The 24,686-nt window shown below is 49.1% G+C and overlaps 1 protein-coding gene across 1 annotated transcript; it reads right to left on the reverse strand.

Moving 5' to 3' along the window:
- Nucleotides 1-20,735: 20,735 nt before the first annotated feature.
- LOC147979579 (uncharacterized) lies at nucleotides 20,736-24,372 on the reverse strand. The gene is made up of 2 exons (XM_087515271.1): nucleotides 23,420-24,372; nucleotides 20,736-20,754 (listed from the first exon to the last, which is right to left on the reverse strand). Exons 1-2 carry the CDS (start codon nucleotides 24,370-24,372, stop codon nucleotides 20,736-20,738), a joined length of 972 nt encoding a protein of 323 aa, XP_087371397.1.
- Nucleotides 24,373-24,686: the final 314 nt, after the last annotated feature.

The following is a 24,686-nucleotide window of genomic DNA, read 5'->3' on the forward strand; positions in this document are numbered from 1 at the left end:
GTGTCTTCTGGTCCAAGAAAAATCATGGTGAAGCTTTATTCCGTTTGGACTCCGTTTAGTATTCCTTTTCTATGAAGCTCAAAAACTAGGAAAAACAAAACTAGCACTAGGCTCTTGGTTAATAGGTTAGTCCCAAAAAATAAATAAAATAGCATATTAATGCATATAAAACATCCAAAACAGATAGTATAAGAGCATGGAACAAACAAAAATTATAGATACGTTGGAGACGTATCAATATTCAGCAGTAGAGATAGCATTTTCAAGTTCAAGGCGTTTAAACAAGGTGGCACAAACTCTTCCTGAGTGGACCTGATCTATTGAATGAGTAGTGAATCGTTTTCTTTTTGAAGATCTTCATGAGACGCTCTTAGTTTCTCTATGTCTTGCTTCCTTTGAAGATAATCATACGAAAGCTTCTCATGATTAGCTGAGCGAGTTTCAAGACGACTTTCAAGTTCCTCATACTTAGCTCAAAGATTTTTTATGTCTTCGATTAAGGACTGAGTTTGATTCATTTCTCGTCCAACAGGTCATCACTTTTGTATAGTAGTTTTTGGATCTTTTTGCTAAACAGATGAGAATACCATATAGAGGCTTACACTTCCCACAAGTCTACAACAGTATAGTTCAATCATTCATACATCATCCAAATGAAGGAAGGGTCCGACTACGGACGAAGACAAACGATAAAATGACATGACCATACCAACTACATATCCCGAGATCTATCCGACTACGAGCGACTACTAATCATCTAGAAACAAGACGTAGAAATGCCCATGGTCCTTGTCAAACTCCCATTGGAGCTCGGTGGCATCTCTTGTGTCTGTGTCAGTGGTACCTACAGCTGTGTCTGTAGTAATCTGTGAGCCACAGGGACTCAGCAATCTTATTACCCATGGTGTCAAAACTAGCAAAGCTTAAGATGGGTATGGCATGGTTAAGTGGTGAGGTTGCGGCAAGCACTAAGCATTTGTATGGTGGATGACTGACGAGTACAAGAATAAGATGAGAGTCTATCCATAACGGTCGCAAACTAGTAATGATCAAGAAGTGATCCTGAACTACTTATGTTGCAATCATAACCCCACCGTGTTCTCTTCTCGAACTTCGTCGAAAAGAGACGATCACGGCTACACGCGCAGTTGGTGTATTTAATTTGAGTTTAGTGTCAAGTTCACTACAACCGGATATTATAAATTTCTAATCTGCCACATAACCATGGGTACTACTTTCGAAAAGATTAAACCCTGCAGGGGTGTTCCAACTTAGTCCATTATAAACTCTCATGATGCACGGAGGAAATCTCCATCTCGGGACACCCCGATCAAGCTCGGAATCCCAGTGCACAAGACATTTCGACAATGGTAAAACAAAACCAGCAAGAGCACCCGACGTGTCGACACCCCAATAGGAGCCGCGTGTATCTCGTCTCAGGCCATGATCGCATAGGTCAGCCTACGAGTAAAACCAATCCTCGAGTTTCTCAGGGGTGGCCCCATAGTCTGCCAGTTTTGGACCAACACTCACGAGGAGCACTGGCCCGGGTTGTTGATTAAGAATCCTTGGGTTAATTACTCCCTATGAAACATTTAGTTGTTATTAGGCAAATGGTAAAACCAAAGTTGGGCCTTGCTGGAAGAGTTTTATTCAAAGTGAACTATCAAGGGAGGCCCATAAACCCTGACCTTGTTAGGAACGCAAAATCAAGGAACATAACACCGGTATGATGGAAACTAAGGCGGCAAGAGTGGAACAAAACACCAAGCAAAAGGCCAAGACTTCCACCCTTTACCAAGTATGTACGTGCATTTAATTAAATAAGAGATATTGTGATATCCCATGATATCCATGTCCCAACATGGAACAACCTGAACTACACCTACAACTAGCAACGCTATACGAGGGGCTAAGCAAGCAGTAACATAGCCAAACAACGGTTTGCCAGGAAGGTGGGGTTAGAGGCTTATCATGGCAATTTAGGAGGCTGACAAAAAAGTGGTAGGTAGCACGACATAGCGATAGCAACAAATAACTAGCAAGCAAAGATAGTAGTGATATCGGGAGTAATGATCATCTTGCCTGAAACATCCTCGATGGTATCGAAACCTTGCTCCTTGTGAACGTACTCAACAGGGTCCTCGGACTCAAACTCATCTCCTGGTACTACCTAAAGAAGAACAAGCATCGAAATAAAAAACCATGGCATGGCAATTAACATGTTCTACATACAATTCTATCATGAATGCATACAAAGAAAGTTATGAATGGGGCTACGATTCTACCGAAATGAAGGTTACCATGTCGGAAAGGAAATGGTGAACACAAGACGGATATGGGCAAATTCTTGGAAATCCAAGTATGCAGTGGATAGAATGGACAATTTCAATTGAAATGAATATAAAGACCATCGAAAACAGATGCACATATCTCAAACAGTGAGCAAAACAGTATACAATGCAAAACTGACAATAACATCATCATGGCATATTTAGGGCAAGTTTACAACATGCTATGGTAGTATTACATGGTAACAAAAGGCATGGCATGAATGTATTGGTAATTCATAACAAAACATGTTTACTGATCATGTTGAAAATATGTATAGATTAGTGGAAACCAACAAGACAATATGGAATTAACTTAAAAAATAAAATAAAAAGGTTCCAGGGGATGACAGGTGCGTCCTGATCCCTTGGGTGGCTGACCAGTGGGTCCTCCAGTAGCCCACGTGGTAGCGGCTTGCGACGGATTTAAAATAGAGGAAATATGTGAGGTCATCCACACATGGCATGGTGCGGCGAGGAGACTCGTCGGAGTTGCTCCGGCGACCAAACGGTGCGACGGAGGCTGTGGTTGGAAGCGGGGAAGATCCCGCACGCGCGTGTGCAACTTGCGGCACCAGATGTCGACGGAGGCGGCACCGGGGACGACGGACAGAGGTGGCGACGATGGAGCCACTACGATGGCTCGATGGCTAAACGCAAGAAAATCTTGGGGGAGAAGGACCTAGGCATGGAGGGGAACTTGGACTTTCTTGCATCGACGAACGAGGTCAGGGTCCTCGCAGGAGATGAGCCTCGATGCCGACGAGTTCAAGCGCAGGATCGCACTTAGAGCATGCCAAAGAGGGGGGAAAGGGATTGGGAGATGTGCATGCTCACCACGAACACGCTGCGTGCTCGGCTCGGCGAGAGGAGGTAGGGGTCGGCGACGGAGGTGGTCAAACATGTACGACGGCCGGAGTCGAAGATGAGGAAGAAGATGCGAGGACTTGGCGCTCCTGGGCATGGTAGTCGACATCGTGGATGTAGTCGATGACAAGAAACTTGCCGGACACGGCCGCAGGGGTGGACGGGGATGGAGGGCACACCGGCGACGAAGTTGCTCCCTCGGATGCGCTCGGGATGAGCGGCGAGTGGCGGATCTGATGGTTCTCTCACTTGGCGGTAGCGGTGAACGGGCGAGGGGAACCCTAGGAAGGGCTAGGACAAGGAGAGAGGGGAGGGCTAGGGTGATGGGACGCAGCGCGCCGACAATCTCGACCATGGCCATGTGCGTGCGAGGCGAGAGGTTGATGAAAAGGTGGTCGCCGAGTGCGCTGTAGCCAGAGGCTGGCAGACGGGGCCGGTGGCGACATGTGGAGGTGAGCTAGCAGGGGTACGCAGGCGCGTGGGTGAGAAACATAAAGGGGGAGATAGTGTGGGGTGGATCTGGGCTGCGGGGCACCTGGCTAGGACACGCAAGCTGGGTCGTGGCTCTGTTGGGCTGCACTGCTACTGCGACCGGGCTGCTCCTGCTACTGTTGTTTTTCTATTTCTTCAAACAGAAAGAAAAGAGCAAAAGCATAGTGGGATAGGAGAGTGGTGTGCGGGATATGAAAAATATCCTCATGACCCTGGTGTTATGCAAAATTTGATAAAATTGAGTTGGACAATTTTAGAGGCTAAAAAATGAATCAAGTTTGAATTGAGGTATTTTTTAGCCCAACCAAATCAACTCCAAATAAGATGAAATTTGGCAGAGTGGTTTAGGGCATGATCCAATATTTATAGGAACATATTGAACATCATTGGAGAATGGAATAATGCAACATGCAAAAAAAATGAAAGAAATAGTAGGATGGAAGGGGTGATGATGCATGGCCATGACTAGAGAGAGATGGCAAGGAGTGATGACAGCTGGGATCCACCGGGTCGAACCGTACGTAGGGTTCTCTGTCTGGTCGCGAACATGTACGTACATACTGGTCGAATGGTCGCAGAAATGAACCATGGCTGAGTAAGGAGATGCATGTGCCGTAGTAGAGGCGTGGACGTAGCATCTAACAAGTCACGTCTATATATATCGTCTGCATGTACGTACATCCATGCTGCAAGAAAGTAAATATGCCTACATACATACATAAGGGCGGGGTCTCGAATGCATACTTGCACATACATACGGCCAGGGCTCGTGTACATGGAAAGGAAACAGAAGGCAGAGACGTTGTCATGTTGTCGGCAGCTAACCGGTCGGGTCAGAACAAAGGAAACAACATCATGTTCACCGAGAGCCAAGTGATTGGGTCGGAACACGTCCTGTTCATCGGGAGTAAAGCCAATGGGTCGGAATGCGTCCTGTTCATCGGGAGCCAACTGGCTTAGACGGAACAGCCAGAACAGGGTCTGGCGTACCGCAAAATGGAGGGAAACGGCCTTCTGTTCAACCACGTACGGTCGAAACGGGGTCCTATTAATCAGGAAGGGTCTAGCGTATAGCAGAACGGGGAAACGGCCTTTTGTTCGAGTGCCTACGGTCAAAACGGGGTGCTGTTGATTGGAAGGGGTGTGGCGTACCGCAAAATGGAGGAAACGAACTTGTGTTGGAGTGCCTATGGTCGAAACGGGGTCTTGTTCATCAGGAGGGGTGTGGCGTACCACAAAACGGGACTCCATGGGCTACTGTTCATCCACCGTCTACTGCCTCACTCCAGTCTCCACGGGCGACTATTCATCAATCATCGACTTCCTCCAGCCTCCACCTGCTACTGTTCATCCATCATTGACTTCCTCCAGCCTCCACCAGCTACTGTTCATCCACAGGGTCGCCTCCACCGGCTACTATTCAACCAGCCCTCCACGGGGTCCTGTTAATCAACCCTCCACCGGCTACTGTTCATGGAGCCTCCACGGGGTCCTGTTCATCCACCCTCCACCGGCCTCCTTGAACGGGGTCATGTTCATCCAGCGGCAACGGCCTCTACTACCATGGGGTCCTGTTCATCCAACCCCCAACAACGCTCACTGTTCGTCAAGAGGAAACATGTTCGATCGGCTTTAGTTGGCAGCAGTAGCGAAGGAATCGCTCGATCGGGTTTAGTTAACAGTCAGGGATCGATCGATCGCTTGGGTACAGTAACGTGTAGCCAGTGCAATCAGTCGGGTTCAGTAAGCGAACAGCTCGCTCGGGTTCAGGTAGAGCCCAATGCCTCACACACACACACACACACACACACACACACGCACACACACATGTGTACGAGAGAAACGTGCAATCCCTCCGTGCATCGCTCAGCCCTGACCACCCACCGTAACCGGGAACTCCCCGAAATTTTCCTCGCCCTCACTTCTACCATGATTTTTTCCATCATGGACGGTGAGGGAGTCCTGGACTAAGGGGTCCTCGGGCGTCCGGCCTGTTATCTATGGGCCAGACCGATGGGCTGTGAAGATCGAAGACCATACTCGTGTCCGGATTGGACTCTGCTTGGCGTGGAAGGCAAGCTTGGCGACCGAAGATTCCTTTTTATGTAACCGACTCCATGTAAACCCTAGATCCCCTCGGTGTCTATATAAACCGAAGGGGATAGTCCGGAAAGGACAACACATATACTCATTACCATATTCATAGGCTAGACTTCTAGGGTTTAGCCATTACGATCTCGTGGTAGATCAACTCTTGTAATACTCATATTCATCAAGATCAATCAAGCAGGAAGTAGGGTATTACCTCGATAGAGAGGGCCCGAACCTGGGTAAACATCGTGTCCCCTATCTCCTGTTACCATCGATCCTAGATGCACAGTTCAGGACCCCCTACCCGAGATCCGCTGGTTTTGACACCGACAGACGGCCCAAAGAATGTCATGCAGGTGCGTCCCCAGCCCGCCCATGAAGGAAAGCCCATTTTCTGTCATGATTTTTGTCATAGAAGTAGGAACCCACCACATCTATGATGATACATGCTTGTGTCACAATTATCGCATAGAAGTGTCATAAGCATGGCAGAAAAAATTCATTCGGGCCAAAATGTCACGGATGTGTCTTTTTTTGTAGTGAGTCCCAAAACATGGAGTAAAAATGCTTCCACGATCTAAGGAGATCAATTGAGGAATCCCATGCAACGAGACTATTCTGGAGGTGTATAGCTCTGCCAACTAAGTTGTAGTGATATATAGATTCTTTGACTGGAAGGAAATGAGCCACTTTCATGAGTTTGTCAATGACAACGAAGATAGCACCATTCCCTCACTTGGACTTGGGAAAGCCGATAACAAAGTCCATTTCAATATGGTCAAACTTCCACTCGGGAATAGGTAGGGGTTGGAGGAGTCCTGCTGGACACTAGTATTCTGGTTTCACTCTACGGCAGACATCACATTCATACACGAATTGAGCAATCTCTCGCTTCATTCGTGTCCACCAAAATGTCTGCTTGAGGTCATGTTACATCTTGGAACTTCCTGGATGTATCGACAGGGGGGAATTATGAGCTTCATTCATTATGACCTTCCTAAGATCACCTTTTGGAACCACAATCCGGTCCTCAAAGAGCAAAGTGTCTATGCCATCAATGTGATAGCACTTCTATTTGGAAAGTCCCTTGGCAACACCATCTTTCACCTTCTTCACCATGATATCAAGGAGTTGCGCTTCATGAATCGTTGGAGAGACTTGAAGGTTGGCAAGAAAGCCTTGAGGAACAACTTGAAGGTTGAGCTTCCGAAATTCTTCACAAAGATCAGGCTAGAATGTCTTGAGAATAAGAGTGTTGCAATATGCGTTTCTGCTCAAAGCATCTACAACTACATTTGCCTTGCCTGGAGTGTACTCGATGATGGGATTGTACTATTGGATCATCTCGACCCAACGAGTTTGCTTGAGATTGAGGTTGGGTTGCGTGAAGATATATTTCAAGCTTTTGTGATTGGTATAGACTTCAACTTTTCTGCCCAACAATAGATGTCTCTAGGTGATCAAAGCATAGACAACTGCCGCCAAATCAAGATCGTGAGCGGGGTAGTTCCTCTCATTTGGCTTCAACTACCGAGAAGTATAAGCCACAAATTTCTTGTCTTGCATAAGAACTCCACCAAGACCTTGCAACGATGCATCACATAATACTTGGTAGGGCATGGATTCATTAGGAGGAGTAAGGATCGGAGCTGAGACGAGCTTCTCTTTGAGTGTCTTGAAGGCAACGTCACACTCAGGAGTCCAAGAATACTTGACATTCTCCTGGAGGAGGCTAGACAAAGGCTTCGCAATTTTGGAGAAGTTCTCCACGAATCTTCTATAGTAACTTGCAAGCCCGAGGAAGCTTCGAAGCTTCTTGATGTTCTGAGGAGGCTGCCAGTTGACAATGGATGCAACCTTTTTAGGGTTTACTGAGATGCCCTTGGCAGAGATGATGTGACCAATGTAAAGAACTTCATCAAGCCAGAGTTCACACTTTGAGAATTTTGCGTAGAATTGATGCTCTCTGAGCTTGTCAAGCACCAATCACAAATGTTTAGCATGATCCTCTTTATTCTTGGAGATAACCAGGATATCATCGAGATACACCAAGAAGAATTCATTGGTGTAGGGGTTGAAGACGTAGTTCATCATTCTCGATAAGGTTGAAGGAGCATTTGCAAGACCAAAGGACATCACCGTGTACTCAAAGAGCCAAAACTTGTCCTGAAAGCAATTTTTGGAATGTCTTCTTCACGAATTTGGATTTGATGATACCTCATACAAAGATCAAGCTTGGAAAAGACCTTGGCACCTTTGAGTTTCTCGAATAAATCATTGATATTGGGAAGTGGGTATTTATTCTTGATTGTCTTCTTGTTCAATGGGCGGTAATCGATGCAAAGTCGTTCCTTTCCATCTTTCTTATTGACAACAAGAACACCACACCCCCAAGGAGATGAACTTGGTATGATTAGACCCACACGCTCTTGTTCATCGAGCTGCTTCTTCAATTCTTTCAGCTCTTCTGGCCCAAGCTTATAAGGACGTCTGCAAGCAGGTTCTATGTCGAGCTCGAGTTCAATGACAAACTCAACAGCTTGGTTAGGAGGCATTCCTGGTAATTCCTCTGGAAATACATCCTCATACTTACAGACCACTAGAATTTGAGACATCGCATTAATCTCGCCTTGCTCATTGAGAGAGCATATCCGAATGGTGTTATCACGAGCTGCAGTGATAATCACCTCTTCAGACGGATGAATCAATTTGACTTCCTTGTTAGGACAATTAAGAAAAGCCTTGTCTTTAGAAAGCCAGTCCATGCCGAGGATAAGATCAATATTGATAGAGGCAAAGATGTCCTGTCCTTCGAGGAGATGGTGGCTATCATTTTGGAGGAAGTCGACTTTGATGATCCGACTACGAATATGCGAGGACGTCGTGCCTTAGAAATTGCTAAACCAACTCCGAGAGGTTATTGACCATGCCGGAGCACGATCAACCTGACCATGAAGGTTTGTTTCCTACAGGCAAACGAAGAATAAGCAAGAAACAAAGATTGCAATCTGGATATTGCGAATATAAGAGGAAAGCTTTATTGATCAAGGAGGGGTTCTGTGACGTCTTGGTCTGGTCGTTGAACACAAACGAAATACGCGAAGTTGTAGCTATGGCGAACTTTTAATCTAAACAAAACCCAAAGACTAAATGATGCCCTAAGTGCTGTATATATATGGAGGACAGAGGGGGCAATTTCGTGGCCCTTGGAGGAGGGGTCCGAAACCAACCCTAACTCTTGTTTCCCCACACATACGGACTCTAAGAACTGCCTATAATCATGTATTTTGAAATTACATGGGCCTGGCCCAAAAACAAGGTGACGCGGGACCTAGAATAGCCTCTGGACGAAATTCATGAAGTGACATCTTGTATATTTCGTCCAAGGCTTCATGCACTCATTATGGTGGCTTCAAAGTCCTGGAAACATCACTTGTAACTCCGTTCTAGTTCCCCTTGCGCATGCCATCATCTCCATGCTTGAACTTGCTCCAAGGTTCATCTTTCTTGTCCAAGCTAGGCTCTTCATTTGTAAGCAAAACAAATCTATCCAATTTAGGCAGCATCATATTCTCGTGAACATTAGAATCGTTACCAACAAACGAAAGTACCTGATAATTCAATTGGCGTGCGCGAGCTCTAGTAATTGCTCCAGTATGTATAGCAGAAGGGGCTATGGTTGTAATAATGGTATTGATGTCCTCATCATCCTCCCCTTCTTGAAATGAAGTCGTCCTCGACGAAAGCTCATCTTCCTCACCCAAATAAGGCTTCAAAACTGCAATCTTAAAAGTGGGACTAACCCCAAAATCTACAGGCAGCTCAAGTTTATATGCATTATCATTTATTTTCTCTAACACCTTAAAAGGACCATCGGCACGTAGCATTAGCTTTGATTTGCGAAAATTAGGAAATCTATCCTAACGCAAATGTAACCAAACAAGATCTCCAGGTGCAAACACAACATGTTTTCTACCCTTTTCTCCAGCAAGTTTATATTTAGCATTCATACGCTCAATGTTTTCCTTAGTTAACTCATGCATTTTTAAAATCAATTCAGCACGTTCTTTAGCATCAAAATTAACCTTCTCCGAAGATGGAAGAGGCAACAAATCAATAGGTGCACGAGGTAGGAAACCATACACAATTTCAAAAGGGCACATCTTAGTAGTAGAATGAAATGAACGATTATAAGCAAATTCAATATGAGGCAAGCATTCTTCCCACATTTTCTTATTATTCTTCAAGACAGCCCTAAGCATAGTAGACAATGTTCTATTGACTACTTCAGTTTGTCCATCAGTTTGGGGGTGACAAGTAGTAATAAAAAGCAGTTTAGTCCCCAAGTTAGCCCATAAACATCTCCAAAAGTGGCTAAGAAATTTAGTATCACGATCTGAAACAACAGTATTTGGCACAGGATGCAAGCAAATAATTTCACGGAAGAACAAATCGGCAACATTAATAGCATCATCGCGTTTATGACATGGTATAAAGTGTGCCATTTTCGAGAAGCTATCCACGACAACAAAAATGCTTTCCCTCCCCTTCTTTGTTCGAGGTAAACCGAAAACAAAGTCAATATATATATCTTCCCAATGAACACTAGGTATAGGCAAACGCATATATAAACCATGAGGATTTAGTCGTGACTTAGCTTTTTGACATGTAGTGCAACGAGCAACAAAACGCCAAAGAAATGTGTAGCAAGTATATCCTCCATCTTCTTCACGCCAAAGTGTCCCATTAATCCTCCTCCATGCGCCTCCTGCAACAACAAAAGACGAACGAAGCTAGCTGGAATGCATAGCTTGTTAGCACGAAACACAAATCCATCATTAATGATGAACTTGTTCCACGTTCTTCCTTCTTTACAATTCTGCATTACATCTTTAAAATTAGCATCGTGCACATATTGATCTTTGATGGTCTCCAAACCAAGTATTTTGTAGTCAAGTTGTGAAAGCATAGTATAGCGACGAGACAATGCATCAGCAATAACATTTTCTTTACCCTTCTTGTGTTTAATGACATAAGGGAAACTTTCGATGAATTCAACCCATTTAGCATGTCTACAATTCAGTTTAGCTTGACTCTTAATATGTTTCAATGATTCATGATCAGAATGTATAACAAATTCTTTGGGCCATAAATAATGTTGTCATGTTTCTAAAGTCCAAACAAGAGCATATAACTCTTTATCATAAGTAGAATAATTCAGACTAGGCCCACTCAATTTTTCAGAAAAGTATGCAACAGGTTTGCCATCTTGTAATAACACACCTCCTAATCCAATTCCACTAGCATCACATTCAAGCTCAAAAGTCTTATTAAAATCAGGAAGTTGGAGTAAAGGAGCATGTGTCAACTTATCTTCCAATACCGTGAAGCCTTCTTCCTGTGCGGTACCCCAAACAAAAGGTACATCCTTCTTTGTAAGCTCATTGAGAGGTGCAGCAATGGTGCTGAAATCTCTCACAAAACACCTATAGAATCCAGTGAGGCCAAGAAAACTCCTCAGTTGTGTGACCGTTTTGGGCTGCGGCCAACTCTCAATAGATTCAATCTTGGCTTTATCAACTTGAATTCCCTGTGGAGTAACAACGTAGCCAAGAAAAGATACTCGGTCGGTGCAGAAGGTGCACTTCCCAAGGTTACCAAACAAATGTGTATCACGTAGAGCAATAAAAACAGCAAGTAAATGTTTCAAATGTTCCTCCAAAATCTGCTATAGATCAGTATATCATCAAAATAGACTACCACAAATCATCCAATCAAAGCACGTAAAACTTCGTTCATTAGTCTCATGAAAGTACTAGGTGCATTAGTTAGCCCAAAAGGCATGACTAACCACTCATATAAACCAAACTTAGTTTTAAATGTTGTTTTCCATTCATCTCCCAATTTCATACAAATTTGATGGTATCCACTACGCAAATCAACTTCGGAGAAAATTGTAGAGACACTCAATTCATCAAGCTTATCATCTAGCCTAGGAATAGGATGACGATAACGAATAGTAATATTATTAATGCCTCTACAATCAACACACATAGCGATGTACCATCTTTTTTAGGCACTAGTATAATAGGAACAGCACAAGGACTAAGAGATTCGCGTATGTAACCTTTGTCGAACACCTCCTGTACTTGACGCATAATCTCCTTCGTCTCCTCTGGATTGGTATGGTATAGTGCACGGTTGGGTAGCAATGCACCGGGAATTAAGTCAATTTTATGCTCAATCCCTCGAATAGTTGGTAATCCCGGTGGCACGTCTTGTGGGAAGACGTCAGCGAACTCCTGCAAAATGTTAGTGACAGCAAGGGGCAAAGAGGAAGGCACGTCCTCGAATGAAAATAATGCCTCTTTGCACACAAAAGCATAGCAAACAGATTTGCTAAAATCTCGCTCATCAATATCAGATTTTGTGGCAAGTAAACATGCACTTTTCAATTTAATTTCAGAAGCAACACTAGATGGTTTATTATTAGGTTTCACTTGTGCTCAAATTCTTTTGCCACAATCTGATTTTAACTCTTATTTTTCTCCTGTTTTGCCTTATTAGCTCTATTAATATCATCTTTCAAAATGGATTCAGGAGTCATAGGAAGCTAATTAATATGGCTATCCTTATGAACAAGAGTATACTGATTATTTCTGCCATGGTGTACATAATTTTTATCAAATTGCCATGGTCTACCAAGTAATAAGGAACATGCTTGCATAGGTACCACATCACAATCAACATAATCAGCATATGTAGAGATACTAAAATGCACACGAACAATACGTGTTACCTTAACCTTGCCGCTGTTGTTGAACCATTGGATGTAGTAAGGATGTGGATGTGGTCTTGTGGGGAGAGATAGCTTCTCCAACATCTCCATGCTAGCCAAGTTGTTGCAGCTCCCTCCATCTATGATGACACGAACAGAACGTTCGTTCAGAACTCCCTTTGTATGGAACAAATTATGCCTCTGATTTTGCTCAGCTTGTGTGACCTGCACACTCAAAAAACATTGAGCAACTAAACATTCATACATGTCAGCATCTTCAGGAGCCATGTATTGCGTCTCATGATCAGAATCATCTCCACCGTGTTCTTCACGTGTAATAAGAGCCAAAGTCTCCGCATCATAGTCACTAGCGGACTCATACCCACCATCCTCAGCAGCAATCATCACATGCACAACTAGTGAAAGCACAAACAACAGCAGGAACACGTCTCTCCTCGGGAGATTGTAAACATGTAAAACGGTGTTCAGTTTCTAACTCCCAAGTAAGATATATACCAGGAACATATCGACCCTCAAATGGTGGAATATTCAACTTCAGTTTAGGAAAAAGGTCATGATGTAGGGTAGAACCCTAATCGGCCGATCTTTCACGAAAGGAGCAGATCCCGCGAAGAACACGAAGAACACGAGGAGGGAAACGAGGGAAAACACGAAGGAAACATGAGAGAAACACTAAACCAACAAGAAATAGTCACACATGTGCTAGATCCTCGAGTACATAAGAGAACACATGATCCACGGATAACTAAGGACGATACAAAGGTAGCTGGTCTTCTCCGTGAGGAGGTCTTGAGGTTCTTCCCGTAAAGGGGTCTTGAATGCGCTTGGGGGATCTTCTCCGAGGAGAAGGTAACCAAGTGGATGAGCAAAGCTCTCACACGAAATATGTGCTAAACCTTTGCTAACCCTAGCTAGGAGGAATAGGAGGTCTATATATAGTCTTAGCGCAAAAGGGGGCGAAGTGGGGGTACATGGGTTGCGGCCCAATACATGGCAGTGCACAGGCGTCGGACGTCCGGGAGTCACCGATCGTCCGGAGGCTCGCGAGGGTCCAGACGTCTGGTGCCTGTCGGATGTCCGTAGATTCGGCTCGGGTGTGCTTTGGTCGGATGTCCGGTCGGGGCCGGTCGTCTAGGAGGCCTCGAAATTCCATTGTTTTGGCTCGGGTGAGGAAGTGTTGGACGTCCGGTCTGGGTCGGACGTCCGGATCCTGGAGATCGTCGGACGTCCGGTCCTGGTCGGTCATCCGAAGCCTTTAGCTTGTTCTGCATCTCTTCTTCTTCTCCGTCTTCACGTCCGTCTTCCTCTTATTCTTCTCCTTGCTCCTTAGCTTCTTCATGGCCGACTCCTAGATACCTGAGTATGCCCAATGTCTCCATTTGAGATAGTAACCATGTCTCATGTGTATCGAAGTGGAAGTGTGAGACGAGAGATGCCACCTCGGTTTCGAGAGCTCTTGCACGTGCTCGTGTCATGGGTCCACTAGGCACTTGGTGAGATGGTGGTAGGTCCATGGGGATGACCTTGGGATGCTCCGCATCATCTCCCCTCCCTTGGGGAAGATCTGTCCTCGGATCAAATTCTTCATCACCATGGAAGGGCGAGAGATCCTTGACATTGAAGATATCGCTCACGTTGTACTTGTCGCACGGGAGGTTGATCTTGTAAGCGTTGTCGTTGTAGCGTGCAAGCACCTTGAAGGCTCCATCCGCTCGTGGTCGAAGTTGAAGTTGAATACCATAGGTTGCTTGTTGAAGTTGAGCTTGGTCGCAAGGTGTTGTACTTGGTGCTCGATGGTTTTCCTTGTATCTTCATGCACCTTCTTGAGATGATTCACACGTGCATTTTCATCCAAATTGATGCGCTCTTGTAGTGGTAGAGGGAGGATGTCCAATGGTGACAATGGGTTGAATCCGTGGACGACCTCGAAGGGGGACTTGCTGATTGTTGAGTGTCTTGCTCGGTTGTAGGCGAACTCTGTGATAGGTAGGCACTCTTCACACTCCTTGATGTTCTTCTTAACGAGTACTCGAAGTAAAGCGGAGATGTGCGGTTGGTCACCTCCGTTTGGCCGTCGGTTTGTGGATGATGCGCCCTGGAGAAGAGTAGCTTGATTCCGATCTTGGCGCATAGGGTCTTCCAAAAGTAGCTTAGGAACTTGACGTCGCGGTCAGAGACGGTCATCTTTGGCACTCCATGTAGACACAATATTTCCCTACAAAAGAGATTGGCAACATGTGAAGCATCGTCTATCTTGTTGCATGGTATGAAGTGTGCCATCTTAGAGAATCGGTCCACAATGAAAATAACTGAATCTTTTCCATTTCTAGTCCTAGGCAATCCAAGTACAAAATCCATGCTAATATCTTCCCATGGTTGATATGGAATTCGAAGAGGCATGTAAAGGCCATGGGATTGAGCTTTGGACTTAGCTTTGCGACATGTAGAGCATCGGTTGGTGAAGCGGTTGACGTCACGAAACATCTTGGGGAAAAATAGTTCTTGGAGAGCATGGCAAATATCTTGTCGCGTCCAAAATGTCCCATTAAGCCTCTTCCATGAGATTCTTGCAAACGCAACAAACGAAGAGAAGACTCGGGGATGCAAAGCTTGTTAGCTCTAATAAGATATCCATCTTTGATGTAATAGCGTTCCCAAGAGGTGTGCGTCAAACACTTGGCATAAGGAGTAGCAAAAGTACGATCATGCTCATACAAGTCTTTTATATGCTCAAAGCCAATGACATCCAATTTAAGTTGAGTAACAAGCATGCATATGCGGGAAAGGGCATCCGTCACAATATTTTCCTTACCTTTAATGTACTTGATGACATAAGGAAAAGACTCAATAAATTCACTCCATTTAGCATGACGCTTGTTCAACTTGGTTTGGCCCTTAAGGTACTTGAACGTTTCATGATCGGTATGAATGATGAATTCATGAGGGCGAAGATAGTGTTCCCATTCATGCAAAACTCGCACTAAAGCATAGAGCTCTTTGTCATAGATGGGGTAATTGAGTTGCGCTCTGGAAAGTTTCTCACTAAAGTAAGCTATGGGGCGCTTCTCTTGCGTTAACACACCTCCTATGCCATTACCGCTAGCATTGCAATGAATCTCAAATGGCTAGTCAAAGTTGGGTAAAGCAAGTATGGGAGCATGAGTAAGCAAATTCTTGAGCTCATGGAAAGCGGTATCTTAGGATGGTCCCCAAACAAAAGGCACGTTTTTCTTGCTCAAGGCATGCAAGGGCGAAGCAATGGTGCTAAAATCTTTCATAAAGCGACGATAGAAACCCGCAAGGCCAAGAAAACTACGCACTTGTAGCAAGTTGGTTGGTTGGGGCTAAGTCTTAATAGCATTGATCTTGGACTCATCTACATGAACACCCGTAGAAGATACAACAAACCCAAAGAAAACGAGCTTATCCACGCAGAAAAGACACTTTTCCATGTTAGCAAAGGGATTCTCGTTTCGAAGAGTTTGCAAAACGGTTCGAACATGGGTGACATGATCTTGAAGAGATTTGCTATAAACAAGGATGTCATCGAAGTAGACCACAACAAACACACCAATGTAAGGGCGAAAGACATGATTCATAAGACGCATAAAAGTACCTGGTGCTTCCGATAAACCCATAGGCATGACTAACCACACATACAACCCAAACTTGGTTTTGAAAGCGGTTTTCCATTCATCACCCTCTTGTATGCGAATTTGATAGCAACCACTCTTAAGATCAATTTTTGAAAAGATAGTGGCACCACTAAGTTCATCAAGCATATCATCAAGGCGTGGAATGGGATACCTATAGCGAACGGTGATAGCATTGATAGGTCTACAATCGGAGCACATGCGAAAGCTACTGTCTCGTTTTGGCACAAGAATGACCGGGACGGCACAAGGGCTCAAACTTTCACGCACCTGTCCATGGTCTATGAGATGCTTTACTTGCCTTTGTATTTCTTTGGTTTCTTCGGGATTGACGTGGTATGGAGCTTTGTTTGGAAGAGGTGCTCCGGGGATGAGGTCGATGCGGTGCGCGATGCCTCGTAGTGGTGGTAGTCCCAGAGGTAGCTCGTCAGGGGAAACATCTTGAAATTCCTGTAAAAGAGAAGACAACACTAAAGGTAGAGTGTGAGAGGTGTTAGCTTGTGTTGCATTGTCCTTGCACAAAAGGACATAGTGTAGGACACTAGATGGGTTCTCACACACTCCTCTTATCTCACTTTTGGTGGCAAATAGGACTAAGTTCTTCTTGTCGGTCATCGTGGAGGCACTCGATTTGGGCTTGTGGCGCTCACTCTCTTGATTGTGGCTCGCTCTCTCACTATTCTCTCCATGATGGATGGCTTGCTTGTTGGCGTTCACTTGTCTTGGAGACATGGGGTGAAGTACGTACTCCTTTCCTTTCATCTTGAAGATGTAGTGGTCCGTTCCGCTGTTGTGGATGACTCCTCTATCAAATTTCCATGGGCGTCCAAGGAGAAGGTGGCAAATAGTCATTGGAACGACGTCGCACTCCAACTTGTCTTCGTAGGCACAAATTTTTAAGGAGACTTGTACTCGATGTTCGACTTGGAGAGTGCCGGAATCGCTAAGCCATTGAACTTTGTAGGGATGTGGGTGCTTCGTCTTGGGCAATTGGAGCTTGGAGCAAAGTTCTCCACTTGCGAGGTTATGACAACTCCCTCCATCGATGATGACCTTAACGGGTCTTCCATTGATGTCGACCTTGGTATGAAAGATTTGGCATCTTTGGTCTTCTTCCTGGTGATGAATCTTGGAGACAACAAGGGCGAGACTTGAATCTTCATCGCAAAATACTTGTTCTTCTTCATCGTTCACTTGTCGGTGCATGGCGACTTGCTCGAGGGTGTCCATTTCTCCTTCACTCATTGAGTCATAAGTGTTGTTGTCGTTGAGGATCATGGTTCGCTTGTTGGTGCACTCATAGGACTTGTGGCCTCGGCCTCCGCATGTGAAGCATTTGAAGGAACTCGTCTTGACGGTCTCATCGGTTGGGGTAGACGACAATGAAGCTCTCGGCTTGAATTTGCTCATTGTAGGAGGATGACTTGGAGTTGACGAAGCTTTCTTGGAACTCGACTTGTCGACGTTTCTAGTAGAAGGCTTGGTAGACGGTGTTGGAGTCGTTGAAGCTTGGGTGTTGGAGAACACGTATGACTTGGATGAGAACTTGGCATACTTTTAATCATCTTGCACTTGATGTTCCGCTTTGGTAGCTTGATGCACTAGCTCGATGAGATTCGAGTATGGTTGGAAGTCGGCGATCTTCTTGATATGATGTTTGAGTCCATTCAAGAAGCGTGCCATTATTTGCTCATCATCTTCCGTGACATTGGTTCTTATCATGCTAATCTCCATCTCCTTGTAGTACTCTTCAACCCTCTTGGTTCCTTGCTTGTGTCGGATCAGGGGTTCCGGCAGACCCTTGAGGTTCGAACTCTGGGGTGCACGCGAAGTTCTTTCCCTCCTTCCGATCTACGCCCTAGCTCTTTAAGGTCTCACGGATGAACTCGATGCACTCGCAATACAAAGACACAAGGTCTATACTGGTTCGGGCCACCGTTGTGGTGTAATACCCTACTCCAGTGTGGTGGTGGTGGATTGCCTCATGGGCTGATGAAGAACAGTACAAGGGGAAGAACAGCCTCCTGAGGTTGAGGTGTTCTTGTGCTTGGGGTGGCTAAGGATCAGGGTGAGATGCCTCTCCATCCGTCCCCCCTATGGTGGTGGCTAGTCCTACTTATATAGGCCCTGGTCCTCTCCCCAAATATTGAGCAGGAAGGGAGCCAACAACGGTGGCCAATTTGAAAGGGGACAGCTAGTACAAGCTATCCTGACAAAAGGTGGTCTTCGCCTGCCAAAGGTTCTGGTGGTGATGCCGTCCTGGGCTCCATGGTGACCTCCGCCCCGCCGTCCTTCTGGTCTTCGTCTTGTTGCACCGATATGGAAACCTTTGCCTGATGCCTCGGTACTCCGCGCCTGCTCTTTCCCCCCTTGGCACCAAAGAGGAAACAAGGACATTGCGCGCGCTGGCGCCCGCTTGGCGCCCGTGTGGTGTCGGTCGTCATGGCTCACGTCATGTGAACCTCGCGAGATTCTCCCCGCCTTGTTATCTCTGCTCCTCGCGAGGCAGCCTGGTGAGGCCGCTCCTGAGGAGGTCTTGTGTCGTTCGCCTAGCATGGCTTGGCCCCTCGCGAGGGTCTTGAATGACTTGTTGATGATGATGGGCCATACAGACCTGCCAGCACAGCCACGCCATGGGCCCCAGGCAGGCAAGTCTGGGGACCCCCGTTCCCAGAACGCCGATAGTAACCCCCGTGCCCAAGGCGCGCTTGGGCTTGGCTTCGGGGCGAAGCCAAAGGGTTAAGCGCGGAGCGCCACGGGCCCCAAAAGCCTGCAGCCTCGGTTGACGCGTGGCGGTTGATTGGTCGTGGGCATCTCCGCTTCCCCACTTCGCCTCGGCAACTGCCCGTCTTGTCAAAAGGGCAGGCGCGGACATCGCTTGTCTTCATTGCTTCTTCATCGCCTTGCTCCAGATCCCCTTTCTCGCTTCTTATTGCCGGAACTTCCAGATCCGCTTCAACTTCGCTCCGCATCGGCGACCAATGGCGCTGCACAAGGTCAAGTCCTCCTCGGCGCCGGCCTGGTTCGAGCCAGCCCTCGATACGACGAAACATCACGGAGAAGAACCTTGCAGCCACGCGCTTGCTGACCGCGGGGGCGAGCAACGAGAGGGGGAAGATGGAGCTCCGGCTTGCCTCCGACGTGCCGAAGCCTGAGGGAAGCACCTTCTTCCCTTTATTCTCGAGCAGCATCGCCGCCGGGTTGGTTCCCCCTTCTCTGATTTCTTTTATGAGGTCCTCGGCCACTACAGGCTGCAAACATTGCACCTCCATCCCAACTCTATCCTTCTCATGTCCATCTTCACCTACTATTGCGAGGCGTACCTGGGCATGATGCCGTCCGTGGCACTTCTACGCCACTTCTTCTTCCTTCGTGTCAGTGATGGACACGTCTCCGGGTGCGCCAACTTCGCATCCGGCAAGGCCAACTCAATCTCGAGCAACGGGAAGAGAGCCGACAACATTCGGGCCAAATGGGTCATGATGGACACTAAGTGCGCCCACCCGCGCCTGGCACTGCCGACGGGGGCGCCCCAGTCTGACAAGGGGTGGCCCCGTGTGGAGCTTACTGATGAGCGGGCGTCGCAAATGCAGACCGATTTGAAGCCGGGCAATGCGAAGCCGGCCAAGATGATTGGGGTTATGCTCCTGAGGGAATTATTGACGCTGCGCGTTGCTCCACTCAGGCGCGCACGCGTCCCTTGTGGAAGCTTGGAGATGAAGTAGACAAGGTTCACCTGAACCCGGTGGCCCTGCCTGATGACGAGCTGACTGCGGTTCTGCGCCTCTTGGTTGGGGACAACCAAGAGTACCCGCTGAGCGCCTTTCTTCCTTTGTTCCATCGCAAGGACTAGGAGCAATTCATGGCTTCCAGGCCGACCTTTGACACGCGTGGACTGGTGCCGCCGGCGCTCGCTGGGGGAGTTGGGGAAGACGCAGGCCGCCGAACGCAGCCGGCTGGAAGAGCTGGATTGGGAGGTGAAGGTGAGGGAGGCCGATCTTGATGCCAAGGCACGGGTTCTGGCCGAAGACCACGTGGCCTTTGCCGACCTCGAGGAGAGGTCTCGTGTGGCACTGAAGACACTCTATGAGCACAGCTTGGAGAGGCCGCTGACCATCGATGAGGATGGCCCCGCCCTACTGCTTCCTTTGTTCGTGAAGGCGCTCGAGGAAGTCGTGGATGGCATCGGTCCTATGGAAGAGGCAGAAGCTCGCATCCTGTCTTCAGCTGCATTGACTCATGACTTCAGCCATCTGCACCTTCGTTACCCCAGCGCTTGTCTTGACGAGCTACTGGAGCACGTGGCTGATGATCACTGCGCAGCCACCACCGCAGTCGTGCAAGGTCAGGTGGAAGCCCTGCTGAAGAGGTTCCACGGCTTTGCCTCCGCACCCTTGTTCGGCGATGCCGCCGACATTGGGGCTGGTGGCGAAGGTGCAGGCGACGTTACCCAAGGAGGAGCACCTTCTGTAGGCGATGGCGGTGTCCAGGGGTGACCTGCGGCTACTCTCCTGTTTCATTCCTGCAATATGCATCAGGCCTCGTGGAGGCATTAAACTTTCATTTCGTATTGCGAGGACAATATGCTTTTTAATATTTGCTTCGAGATTTTGCAATTTTCTTCCTATCCGCTTTGTGTTCTGTGTCGGCAGAGCCCGGCCCGCGCAGACCTCAACCGCCGTTGGGCCGACCAGAAACCAGGACGGACCAAGGAGTGAGGGGCTACGTGACCAGTTAGGCTCCTGAGTTGCAATGCTCAGGAGTCCCCCTTGACGCGCAAACAGCTTACAGGAAGAGTACGCGAGGATAGATTAATGTTCTACGTCGGCAGAGCCTGGCCCCGTGCATACCTCAACCGCCATTGGGCCGACCGGAGACCAGAACAGACCAAGGAGTGAGGGGCTACGTGACCAGTTATGCTCCTGAGTCGCGATGCTCAGGAGTCCCCCTTGACGCGCAAACAATTTCCATAACCTGCCCTCGCCGAGGCTTCAGGAGGGGCGTGCGACGACCAGGTCCAGGAGACCTGTTTGCGTGGCTTGCGCTTGGGTGTGGCCCGAGCACAGCCCCCTGGCCCAGGAGGCCTGGTTGGGTGGCGTACGCTTGGGCGTGACCCGAGCGCAGCCCCCGTGTCCATCCCCCTCCCGCGGCTCTCCCGAGGGGAGGCATTGCGGTGAGGCCGGACGCTGAGCTCTGGGGCTCCCTGAGGTTGGTACGACCGTGGAGTCGCCCTCAGTTGTTTATCACCAGCGCGGAGCATAGGGCTTTCCGCTTGTGCACGGGCATAGCCGCTCCTCGGCAGTGTCGACGGCTATCGCAGAGCATGGGGCTTCCACTTGTGCGTGGGAGCGGGGCCCCCTCCGGGAGGAGCCCCCAGGGCGTGTACAGCCCCGCCCTGACATGTGGCTTGCACGGCAGGGCTGCGAGGTGTATCTGGGCACTCATGAGCCAGCGCGGGACTCACAAGGCCCTACCTCATGGCGAGTTGCGCCTGGTCTTGAATCCTTGATAGCTGTGCATTCCTGTGAGATGGTTAGGTGCAAGCGCTCTACATCCTCAGGTCCCGGCTCTCGAGCGAGCTCAGCCGCCGCTTGTATGCCAGGTCGCGATGCCATGGTCAAGGCCAGGGGGTGAGGGCTGGAGAGCCAATAAGAGCTCCTGAGTCGTGATGCTCAGGAGCCCCCCTTTTAACGCGCGAGCAAATTGCATGGTAGAGGGGCGGACCCGTGGCAGGTGGTAATAGGGCAGATCAAGCATGGAAGGCAAATCAGCTTGGGCAAATGCATAAAGATACATGCCACCGGGTCAGGCCCGAGCGGCTTGGGGATGATGCAGCCCGAGGGGTGCCCCCAATAGGGTAAACTAATTGCATGAGCAAAAGAGATACATGCCACAGGGACGGACCCATGCAGCCTGGGAATAATGCAGCCCAAGGGGCGCTCCCAGCTAAACGAACTTGGAAAATGTCACCTGGTTCTATCGACGAGGGAGAGTTGGTGCAGCTGAAGGCACGCGGCGAAGGAATGGCTCCTCACGAACCACCGAGGCCCTGAGCCTCAGGAGGCTCTGGGGGCTCAGGTGGTTCCCTGAGGACCGTCTCCATCTCCGCCAGGACGACGTGGTGCCTGGCCTCCTGAGATGCCAGGACATGCTGCAGGTTGCGCTGATAGGCTGACGACACGCTCGGCAAGCCGAAGGGCATGCGAACGTAGCTGTGTGGTGGACCTTCACAACGGCCCACACGTGAAGGCCAGAAAAACTCCTGAGATGCGGCCCTGTTGAGACCTGGTACGTCGACGCAGACGCGCAGCCCGGCATCCTCGCCTGGATGTGGAGCTGCGTCTCGTGAGCGGCGGTCGCCGCACATGGCCCTTGCGTCTTGCAGTTCCTGAGTGGTTTTGGTGACAAACTCCTGAGCGGTGGGCGCTCCTTGCCCTGTGTTCTCCTGAGGAAAACGTGTCGCGAAGCACGCCTCCAAGTGGTGCCCGAGCGCCTCCCTCGCGATGTTGGCAAGGTTTGAGGCCCTCCAGAAGAGAGCCCCCGAGCCCTGCCCGAGGAGGGCACTGGACGTGCCTTCCTATGCGACGGAGGGAGGCGCCCCTAGAGCGGGCGCTGATCCTGGCGAGGTTCCAACCGCAATGGCACCCTCCTGAGGTCCGGTACGGCGCAGCTGCTTCTTCTTCTTGGGAATGGCCTTAGGAGGATCCTCGCTCTTGCTGTCGGGGTCGTCGATTGCGGCAGCTTGAAAGGCGCGCTCAAGGGAGCACACTGCGTCCCTCTCTTTGCACGGGACCATGATGATTCCGCCGCTCCCTGGCATCTTGAGGACATTGTAACCATGGTGTGTCACCGCCATGAACTTGGCCAGGGCTGGATATCCGAGGATGGTGTTGTATGGCAGGCAGATGTGCGCGACGTCAAAGTCGATGAGCTTGGTGCGGTAGTTCTTACGTTCCCCAAAGGTGACAGTGAGGCGGACCTGCCCTATCGGTGTGGTGGAACTGTCGGTCACTCTCGAGAAAGGCTTGGTAGGCTGAAGCTGCTCATATGGCACTTGGAGGTTGTCGAACGTGTCGACGGACGGGAGGTTTAGCCCTGCGCCACCGTCGATGAGGGTCTTGGTAACTTGCACGTTGCTGATGACTGGTGAACAAAGCATCGGGAGGGCGCCAGCGGTGGCTGCACACTTGAGCTGATCTGCCGAGCTAAAGATGATGGCGCACTGGGACCACCTGAGCGGGCATGTGGCCTCGAGCTTGGGGAGGACTGCATTCACCTCACGAGCGAACTGTTTGAAGCTACGTTGTGAGGCTGGGGCCTGTGCGCCGCCCAAGATGCAGGCTATTGCGCGCGGCTCCTGGAAGCCCCCAGCTCCCTCGTCTTGATGGTGGTCGTCATTCCTTCTTGGTGGTGGCGGCAACGGGGGAAGACCGGCGTTGCCCTGTGGGCGATCCTCACGAGGCTGGTCCCTCCAGGCGCCCTCGCGAGGATGATCCTGCCAGCGGTCCTCACGAGGCCTGTCACGCCACTCTTGGCGTGGGCCACGGTCGTCCCAGCGTCCGCCTCCACGTCCTTCTCCTCGGTCGTAGCCCCGGTCGCTGCGCTCGGGGCGTCGACCGAAGCGTCCTTCGCGAATGGCTCTGAGTTCTTGAGAGTCACTGGTGTTGTGGGTGTTCAGATTGTGGAAGGCGCAAAATGGTCGGCTGTTCTTGGACGACTCGGGCTGGTCTCTGCCTCGCTTGGTGTCTGGCTCCGCTGCGAGCACGGCTGCTTCCTTGCACTTCACGTCCTTGGCCTTGGCCTTCTTTTCCTCTGCGCTCGCAGCCGGCAGCTCGAGGAGGGAAAGGCGCCCCTCCTCAGCCCTTGTGCACTTGGTCGCCAGGTTGAACAGCTCCTGAGATGTGCACAGTTCCTCATGGATAGCAAGCTCCTCCTTCATCTTGATGTCGCGGACGCCGTCAGAGAACGCGGAGATGATGGCCTCGTCCGTAACCTTAGGGATCTTAAGGTGGGTGTTCTTGAAGCGCTGGATGTACTTCTGGAGGGTCTCTCCCGGTTGTTGCTTGATGCGGCGCAGGTCGCCCGCGGTCGGCGGGCGGTCGCGAGTGCCCTGGAAGTTGGCGATGAAGCGGTCGCGCATCTCGTCCCAGGAGGAGATTGAGCCGTGCGGCAAGTTCAGGAGCCAGGAGCGGGCACCATCCTTGAGAGCCATAGGAAACCAGTTCGCCATGACTTTCTCGTCGCCGTTGGCCGATTCGATGCTTAGCTCGTAGAGCTGCATGAACTCCACCGAGTCTGGGGTGCCGTCGTAGCGAGGAGGCAGATCTGACTTGAACTTGCCCGGCCAGGCGACACTACGCATCTCGGGGGTAAAGGCACGGCAGCCAGTCATGGTTGCCGGGGCCCGTCTAGGAGGTGGAGCTTGGACTTGATGAGGTCCGCGCGCCGCCGCTG

Source organism: Triticum urartu, chromosome 3A (genome assembly GCF_056163025.1).
Source record: "Triticum urartu cultivar PI428250 chromosome 3A, HENAU_Tu73, whole genome shotgun sequence".
NCBI classification, from domain to species: domain Eukaryota; kingdom Viridiplantae; phylum Streptophyta; class Magnoliopsida; order Poales; family Poaceae; genus Triticum; species Triticum urartu.

Bases quoted from the DNA above. Each gene is read 5' to 3' on its own strand.
- LOC147979579 (XM_087515271.1), bottom strand. From the start codon at position 24,372: ATGCGCGACCGCTTCATCGCCAACTTCCAGGGCACTCGCGACCGCCCG.